At 44.8% G+C, this 9,908-nt stretch overlaps 1 protein-coding gene across 1 annotated transcript in view; it reads right to left on the reverse strand.

Annotated features, from left to right (window-relative positions):
• Window positions 1-5,997: 5,997 nt before the first annotated feature.
• Window positions 5,998-9,908, reverse strand: part of LOC108282071 (zinc finger protein 136) — a 24,118-nt gene continuing 20,207 nt past the window's right edge. Inside the window, exon 4 of the mRNA XM_017497845.2 lies at window positions 5,998-9,277. Coding sequence (XP_017353334.1) covers window positions 7,846-9,277 — 1,432 coding nt within the window. The 3' untranslated portion in view covers window positions 5,998-7,845. The remainder of the gene's footprint in view (window positions 9,278-9,908) is intronic.

The following is a 9,908-nucleotide window of genomic DNA, read 5'->3' on the forward strand; positions in this document are numbered from 1 at the left end:
AGGTTGGGAGAATGGTTTAATGAGATATGGGGACATGTGCTTAGATTTCTTCTTTCCTGTTTATTATTCTCATTCCAATCATCTGCGTTCATCCCACCCACTTCCCCTACAGGGTACCACTGGTGGGCCAGACTGAGCAGGTGGTAGGACACTACAACCCAGTTAACAGCCGCATTTACATGAGCCTATCCCCAGGCCCCCAGCCTGACCTCCACCATGCATTTCACCCTCCCATTCTCCAGATGGGGGATCAGCCCCTTCATCGTGTGCCGTCCATCGTACAGTCCATTCTTCCACCTCCTCTGTGTACTACCTATAAATTGGGGCAGGTGTGGGGGGCAGTCTCTCAACCAGACACTCTCACACACAGGGTGGGTACATGTAGCCAACTATGCTGAAGGAACAGACCCAGGGCTGCAGCAGCCTGAAGGACAGCTCCGTAGAGTTCAGGGTGAGTGAGGCAGAGCCCCATCCAATCCCAGGTCTGCTACCAAGTCATTATCTGTTTCCTCCTCAGGTCACCCCACCCAGCCTGATCCCAGTTTTCACTCAGATCCTCCCACTCCCAGGCACATATCTTTGTCTTCAGTCAGGTGGCCCCAGCTAGCCTGTGATCCCTTCCCACTGCAGTACCGGGTTCCCACACTGATCCCCTTACTGGACTTTGAGCCCAACTTCCATACGACTTGTCCATCAGGTGCACCCCCCAGGATAAGAAGTGTGGACTAAGCACCTTGTACCAACCCCTCTTATCTGAAACCCTCTCTACTGAGGTATTTCCTTTTCCCAGGTCATTATCTAGTTCTTCTCTCGGCCTCCTTGTCTCCTCCCTGTCCTGATCCTTTTCCTTTTTTTTTTTTCCCCCTTTTTTTGAGACGGAGTCTCACTCTGTGGCTAGACTGGAGTGCAGTGGCCTGATCTCGGCTCACTGCAACCTCCACCTCCTGGGTTCAAGTGATTCTCCTGCCTCAGCCTCCTGAGTATCTGGGACTACAGGCCCATGCCACCATGCTCAGCTAATTTTTGTACTTTTCAGTAGAGATGGCATTTCACTATGTTGGCCAGGATGGTCTTGAACTCCAGACCTCAGGTAATCCGCCCGCCTCGACCTCCCAAGGTGCTGGAATCCCAGGCGTGAGCCACCGCGCCCGACCTTGATCCATTTTCTTCTCTGACTCCTTTTCCCTTCTGGTTCCCTTGCCAGACTTACACCCTCAGACGCCAGAGAATTCTTCCTGGTCTCTCCCAAGCCACTTGTCAATACCCCACCCACGGACGTCCACCAGACCTCCACCTGTGTAACCACGTCCTCTCCCATGCTCTCATCTCTTACTCAGCTTGTCTTCCACCAGGTGCATCAAGCATCAGGGTGGCGTCAGACGATTACATAGGTAAGTTTCAGCCACTGTTGGCCTGGTAGAGCCTGGTCTGTGAGTGCTAAGACGCCTGCTCGGCCCCGCCCTTTCCGCCAAGGCCCGCCCTTTTCGGTTCGGCCCTCGTCCTGCCTCTCTCGCTTAGGCACCCGTCAGCCTAGGAAACAGCTCTACCCTTCTAATCCCTTTACTGCCCCTGGGCTCAGCCTCGCCGCCTGACTTCCATCCCCTTTGCGAGCCAGTCCAGGCCAGTCCAGGATCAGTCCGCCCGTCAAGCTCCGAGCCCCGCCCAGGGCTGATCTAAGCCCCGCCCAGTCCAGCTCAGCCCCGCCCTTTCCTGGCTCCGTCTTTCCTCCACGCTAGGCCTTGGGTGCACTTGGACCCCACAAGTCTCTTTGGGTCAGGCCACTCCCTTCATAGAACGCCTCGCCCCACTCTGCTCATCCCTATTCTCCTCTCCTAGGGGCTGCCGTCCTCGGTGCTCCTTCTCTCCTAGTCCGCCGGGCCCAGGTTTCCTCTAGAGGAGAGCTCGGGCAAAAGCTGTGAACTCCATGACTTTGAAATGTGCAGTTAAGGGCAGCGATGAGAACACAGGAGACGGCGAGAGGGCAACCCGGCCTTGCCCCCACTCAGCCATACCCATCCATGCCCGCAGGACCTGTTCTCTGCTGTCACCATCCCCATCTCCACCTGCAGACCACACTGCGGCCAAGCAGCTCTGGACCAGCACCTGTAGGTTCCAGTATATGAAGAGCACGCCTAGGGGTCGGCATGTGGGAGGAGGTTGCGGGAGGCGAGTCTGTTTCCATGGATACAATGGAGGGGCTTGCGTGTCAAGACACGGAGCTTTGGACATCAAAGCAGTTTGAGAATGTGGGATGGAATTTCAGCTCCAAAGAGGACCTTGTGCATCATGGGTAGCTCACAGACATGAAAGGGTCTTGAATTTAGGGTGGTGTCCAGTGCTCCGGTGTGGGGATTGCAAGGTCCGAGGCTGGTGTCCTCGTCCCAGGGAGTCATTTGTGGATTTGGGAACCGTGTCCAAGATTAGAGGGTTGGATCTGATGGACCAGGGGCAGCATCCAGAAACCACTAAGGGAATTAAGAGACTCAATGTAGGAGTGTCATCCAAGGACCCGGAAGCCATTCGGGGCTCAAGGTCTCTGTCCAGGCCTGAAGAAGACACCACTTGTAGGTCAGATATAGGAAGTGATAAAAGCCAAATTCAAAAGCCCACATATTCTAATTCTGTTTATATGACTTTCTGAAATATGTAATACAAAGCTAGGAACCAAAAAACAGATCAGTTGGGACCAGGGAGAGGGCCAGGAGGTGAGGGAAGGAACACAAAGGGGTATGAGGAAATTTCTTGAGGTGATGGTTTTATGGGTGTTAAACACATGTCAAAACATACAATTTCATATTTTAAATGCAAGCAGTTAATTGTCAATTATATCTCAAGTCAAGAAGGGAAGAAAAAGCAGGGAGGAAAGAAAGAACATTAGACAATCATGAGCAATATAAAAACATACACACACTGTGACTGAGCAATGTCATTTTTGGAAATCTTTCACAATGAAAGATAGTGTTAATAATAGGAGGCCGGGTACGGGGGCTCTCGTCTGTAATCCCAGCACTTCCGGAGGCCAAAGCCAGCGGATCACAAGGTCAGGAGTTCGACCAGCCTGGCCAAAATGGTGAAACTCCATCTCTACTAAAAAAAAAAAAAAAAAAAAAAAATTAGCTGGGCGTGATGGCGGACGCCTGTAGTCCCAGCTACTAGGGAGGCTGAGGCAGAAGAATCACTGGCACACAGAGGTGGAGATTACAGTAAACCAAAATTGTGCTACTGCACTCCAGGCTGGGTGACAGAGTAAGACTCCGTCTCAAAAAAAAAAATATATGAGTGCAAAGCCAGTTGCAGTGGCTCATGCCTCTAATACAAGCACTTTGGGAAGCTGAGGAGGAAGGATCGCTTGAGCCCAACAGAAGTTGAAGACCAGCCTGGGCAACATAAGGAGACCCTGACTCTATAAAAACTTTAATAAATTAGCCAAAGCTGGGCACGGTGGCTCACGCCTGTAATCCCAGCACTTTGGGATGCCAAGGTGGGTGGGTTATGAGGTCAAGAGATGAAGACCATCCTGGCCAATGTGATGAAACCCTGTCTCTACTAAAAATACAAAAATTAGCTGGGTGTGGTATTGTGCACCTGTAGTCCCAGCCACTTGGGAGGCTGAGGCAGGAGAATCACTTGAACCAGGAAGCAGAGGTTGCAGTGAGCCGAGATGGTGCCACTGCACTCCAGCCTGGTGACAGAGCAAGACTCTTAAAAAAAAAAAAAAAAATTAGCCACAGTGGTGTGTATGCCACCAAGCCAGGCTAATTTTTGTATTTTTAGTAGAGACAGAGTTTTACTATGTTATCCAGGCTGGTCTCCAACTCCTGGCCAGTGATCTGCCCACATCAGCCTCCCAAAGTGCTGGGAGTACAGGAGTGAGCCACTGCACCCAGCCCATGGTAATATTTATTACTACAATTTATTACCCGTTTGACAACACGTACATTCCTGGTAGTCCTTGGAAAGAAATCACTTGCAACATGATGTGACTTTTGGTATTATGTGTATGAAAAACTACTGTCATCATAAAAGTTGTAATCAAGCATGAAAACGAAAATTTGTATGAGGAAAAATAGGCCTGAAGTTGCAAGCTCACAGTAATACTGACTCACAATATTGGACAAATAGTTAACTCATAAAGTTTATCTGATCCATGATTGCAATGGGATATTTTAATATATATTATCAGTAAATACAAAACTCACTGGATAGTATGCAAGTTGTTCGCACACTGTTATTATTTCTAAGAAACATGTAGAGAACTTTTGTTTGAGGAAGACAGGTATATTGTTTGTAATCATATATACTCAAACATAATTCAAAATAAACTGAGGGACTGCATTCAGCTATGAGTGACAGGAAACACCCACAATCTTTCTGTCATGAATAAGGTGCTTATTCTCACATCAAAGGGCAGGGTGAGAACCATCTCTGCATAATGCAGCAGAGGAACAAGCTCCATGTAGGGTTTTGGTTTTTGTTTTTCGATAGTGCCACTGCAGCTCTCAACCCACATCAGTAAGAGCCACTATCCCTATGGACAAAAATGTTTATGTACAAACTGGACCTTACGGGAACCAAGTCAGATCATATTCCCAACAATGACAATATAAACTGATTACTTGGTGGATACATTAATACTTTTAGGAATATAAAAATAGCAGCTGAATCTTTGATATGAAGCTTGTAAGAACATCTATGGAAATCTATAACTTTGAGAACATGGAGGTGAAGCAGCTGGTGGTGGTTTAGAGGATACTGGTTTTTTTTTGGTGGGGGGACAGGGTCTTGGTCTGCACTCTGTCACCCAGGCTGGTGTGCAGTGGCACAATCTCAGCTCACTGCAACCTTCACCTACCTGGCTCATGCGATTTTCCTGCCTCAGCTGGGACTATAGGCATGTGCCACCATGCCCAGCTAATTTTTATATTTTTAATAGAGACAGGGTTTCATCATATTGGTCAGGCTGGTCTCGGATTCCTGACCTCAGGTGATCAGCCTGCCTCAGCCTCCCAAAGTGCTGGAATTACAGGCGTGAGCCACCGCACATGGCTAAGGTTACTCTTGATTGGCAGGGCAGATAATCAGAAAGATTAACATGGGCTGTTTGGACAGATCTAGATAACCATGTCCAAACAGTCCGTATTAATCTTTCTCCCCATATGATGCCTCCAAAATCTGACTAATGCCTTCACTTCTGCATTCTTTTTTTTTTTTTTTTTTTTGAGACGGAGTTTCACTCTTGTTACCCAGGCTGGAGTGCAATGACGCAATCTCGGCTCACCGCAACCACCACCTCCTGGGTTCAAGCAATTCTCCTGCCTCAACCTCCTGAGTAGCTGAGATTACAGGCACACACCACCATGCCCAGCTAATGTTTTATATTTTTAGTAGAGACGGGGTTTCACCATGTTGACCAGGATGGTCTCGATCTCTTGACCTCGTGATCCACCCACCTCAGCCTCCCAAAGGGCTGGGATTACAGGCCTGAGCCACCGCACCCGGCCACTTCTGCATTCTAACCTTCCAGAAATATAGGCCATTGATGCAGTCTACATGTAACCATAAAAGAAATAAATTCTGGGCCAGGTACAGTGGCTTATGCCTATAATCCCAGTGCTGTAAGAGGCTGAGGCTAGAGCGTCACTTGAGGCCAGGAGTTTGAGACCAGTCTGGGCAACATAGCAAGATACCATCCTACAAAAAAAAAAAAAATTAAAAAACCAAAAACAAAAACATTAGCTGGGCTTGGTGGCACATACCTATAGTTCCAGCCACTTGGGAGGCAGAGGTCAGAAGACCACCTGAGCTCGGGAGTTTGAGGTTACAGTGAGCTACAATCATGCCACTGCACTCCAGCCTGGGTGACAGAGTGAGACCCTATTTCAGAAAGAAAGAAAAAAAAAAAGGAAAGTGAGAAAGAAAAGAAGAAATAAATGAAGTCTGAAAGGTTTAGTTCCCATTACCCAGACTGACATGACACAATCCATGAAAGGCATCTCCCATTCTAGATTTTATTATCCCATCATAGCTCTCTCCTTATCCAAAAATCAATTACACAAAGAGCAGCCAGAATAAATAACAAGGAGTAAAGAGCAACAGGTTAAAATAATAATTCACATGAGACTACAGTCTGTAATACACTTTACACTTAGAATTAATACCAACTCTTTAATAACAAGGAAAATTAAATACTTTGAGCCAAAAAGAAAAAAATGGGCCAGGTGTAGTGGCTCACACCTGTAATCCCAGCACTTTAGGAGGCTGAGAAAGGTAGATCACTTGAGGTCAGGAGTTTCAGATCAGCCTGGCCAACATGGTGAAACCCATCTCTACTAAAAATATGAAAAATAGGCCAGGTGTGGCGGCATATGCCTGTAGTCTCAGCTACTTGGTAGGCTGAGGTGGGAGAATCACTTGAACCCACAAGGCAGAGGTTGCAGTGAGCCGAGATCATGCCACTGTAGTCCAGCTTGGGCAACAGAGCATAGAGACCGTGTCTCAAACAAAAAAAAAAAAGAAAAAGAGAAGTTGTTCTAATAAATATAACGGAATATATATAATATGGGAAGGAAATCAAGAACCTGCTAAATGAAGCAAGTAGGTTCATACCAACATTTATCAAGACTTATTTTTCAATGGTCCTCAATCACAGAACAATTAAGCAACCATATACAATTTAACATACCCAAATATGAGAAACACATTTAAATTCTTCGTTGGATTAAACACACTTCAAAATGGAAAGACAAATATTTTATTTACTGACCTAAAACAATGCTACCTATGAAATTCATGCACTATTGCTTTAAAATTACTTGCAGGATTATATCAATTTAACATTTCTTTGTGAGATTAAGCATTTGAAACCATAGTCCAGAGAGCTATTTTAAATATGAGCCACTAACAAAATATACATATATAATGTCTACATTTCCATCAGGTTATATATTTTCTGGAAACTACATGACCTGCTATGCATGAGGCTTTTTGAAGTATTTACATTTATAGGATTTTGCTACATTAGAAGTTTTCAAATGACTTTTTTTTTTGGAGATGAGGTCTTGCTATGTTGTGAACACCGGTCTCAAATTCCTGACCTCAAGTGATCCTCCTGCCTCAGCCTCCCAAAGTGCTGGGATTACAGGTGTAAGCCACCACACCCAGCCAGAGTTGAAAAGTCTATTCAAATTCAATACCTCAACTAATGAGGACCTGCTGGGGAATGACACCCAGCATCTCCTGTTTGCCAGACAAGTACTTTAACCCACAAAGCCACAGAGCCCTCAAATGACTTTACAAGTGTATTATTATAAAAGAAAACCTTCCTTGTGGTTTTCACATTTATAGTGTTTCGATCCAGGGTACATTCTTACATGTTGCTGAAAACATGTGAGCTGACTAAAAACGTTTGGACACTGCTTATATTCAAGAGCTTTCTCTCTTCTATGTGTTATTTACTGGCTTCAAATGGAAGTGAAATGACTAAAGCTCTCCCACACTCTTTACATGTACCAGGGTTCTCTCCACTACACATTCATATGTGTCACAGGATTGTGTGATGACAAAACCTTTCCCACACTCTTTACACAGGATTTCTCTCAAATATGGGTTCCTTTCAAAAAAGGATTTGTTCAGTTTTTCTCCATGATGAGTTATTTCATATATTTGAAAGGAACTAAAATGACTGAAGGCTTTCCCATGTTACTTAAATTTATATGGCTTCTCTCCAGAATTATTTCTTTCATGTATTAAAAAAGGCACTAACAGAACTTCATGCTTTCCCACATCACTTACATTCACAGGGCTTCTCTTCAGTGTGAGTAATGTATCTGACATGAGTCCAGAACATTAAAGGCTTTCCCACATGGATTTATAAGGTGGTCCATCTTCAGCATGTGTTAACATGTGTCTCTGAAAGCTTGCACGGCAAGAATAGGCTTTCCCACATTCCTTACAATGATAGGGTTTCTGTCCAGTGTGAGTCCTTTCATGTAGTCGAAAGGAACTAGAAGATCTAAAGGCTTTACCACATCGCTTACATTCAAAGGGTTTCTCACCAGTGTGAATCATTTCATGTGTTCGAAAGGAATTGAGATAACTGAAGGCTTTCCCACATTGCTTACACTCATAGGGTTTCTCTCCAGTATGAGTTCTTTCATGTATTCGAATTGATGTGGAAGAAACGAAAGCTTTACCACAATGTTTACATATGTAAGGTTTCTCTCCAGTGTGAGTTCTTTCATGTATTCGAAATGGACTCAGAGAATGAAAGGGTTTCCCACATACCTTACATTTGTAAGCTCCTTCCCCAGTATGCTTTATCATGTGTCTTCGCATGCTTGGGATACAACTGAAGGCTTCCCCACATTCCTTACATTCGTAAGGTTTTTCCCCAGTGTGAGTCCTTTCATGTATTTGAAAGGTACTGGCAGATCTAAAGGCTTTACCACATTGTTTACATACGAAGGGTTTCTCGCCAGTGTGAATTCTTTCATGTAGTCGAAGGGAGGGGAGATAGCTGAAGGCCTTCCCACACTGCTTACATTCATAAGGTTTCTCTCCAGTATGGGTTCTTTCATGAATTCGTAAGGTTGGGGAACAACTGAAGGCTTTACCACATTGCTTACATTTAAAGGGTTTCTCTCCAGTGTGAATTCTTTCATGTACTTGAAATGAACTCAGAGAATGAAAGGGTTTCCCACATACCTTACATTTATAAGGTCCATCTCCAGTGTGCTTTATCATGTGTCTTCGAACACTTGTGATACAAGTGAAGGCTTTTCCACATTCCTTACATTCATAGGGTTTCTCTCCAGTGTGACTTCTTTCATGTGTTCGAAATCTACTGGGATAATCAAAAGCTTTCCCACACACCTTACATTTATATGGTGTATAGCCACTGTGTGTGATTATGTGTCTTCTAATTCTTTTGAGAGAAAAGAAGGTTTTTCCACATTCCTTACAATCATAGAGTTTCTCTCCAGTGTGAATTATCTCATGTGTTCGAAAGGAGTGGTGAGAATTGAAGGGTTTCCAATACTGGTTACGTGTATCTGGCTTCTCTCCATATTCCTGATATTCCTTTGGTTCACGTCCACTATGATCTCTGATATGTCTATTAAGGGATGAGTGACCCATGCTGACTTCTCCATATACAATGCTATCACATAGTTTCACTCCAGGAATTTTCTTGCTCAGATTATGATTTACAAACTGGCTAAAAATTCCTCCATGCTGACTACCATCTTTACTTTCATAGAGCCTTTCTACCATATGACGTCTGTGAAAAATGAGAAGGAAATTACTAAGGATTTGTTTGTTATTTGTTTTATATTAATAGCTATTAAACTTGCATTTTTAACATTAGCAGGGAAAGTGCAGACTTGATGCCAAGTTTGATTTGTTTGAGTATGAATGGATTCAATTCTCTGGGCTAGGGTGCAATGGCACAATCTCGGCTCACTACAACCTCCACCTCCCAGGTTCAAGCAATTCTCCTGCCGCAGCCTCCTTAGTAGATGGGATTATCGGCGCCCACCACCATGCCCGGCTAATTTTTTGTATGTTTAGTAGAGACAGGGTTTCACTATGTTGGCCAGGCTTCTCTTGAACTCCTGACCTCATGATCCGCCTGCCTCGGCCTCCCAAAGTGCTGGGATTACAGGCATGAGCCACGGCACCCGGCCATGTTTTTACAAAAACTAAACATCTGTTTACTCTGAAGAATACATATTTGGGGAAAATATTCTAAAAATAAATAAATTTGAAGCTTGGCTTATCAGTTGTGTTTACCTGGTTTTAAAATTTCATGACATGGCCGGGCGCGGTGGCTCAAGCCTGTAATCCCAGCACTTTGGGAGGCCGAGGCGGGTGGATCACGAGGTCAAGAGATCGAGACCATCCTGGTCAAC

This window comes from Cebus imitator, unplaced genomic scaffold (genome assembly GCF_001604975.1).
Source record: "Cebus imitator isolate Cc_AM_T3 unplaced genomic scaffold, Cebus_imitator-1.0 Scaffold234, whole genome shotgun sequence".
Taxonomy (NCBI): domain Eukaryota; kingdom Metazoa; phylum Chordata; class Mammalia; order Primates; family Cebidae; genus Cebus; species Cebus imitator.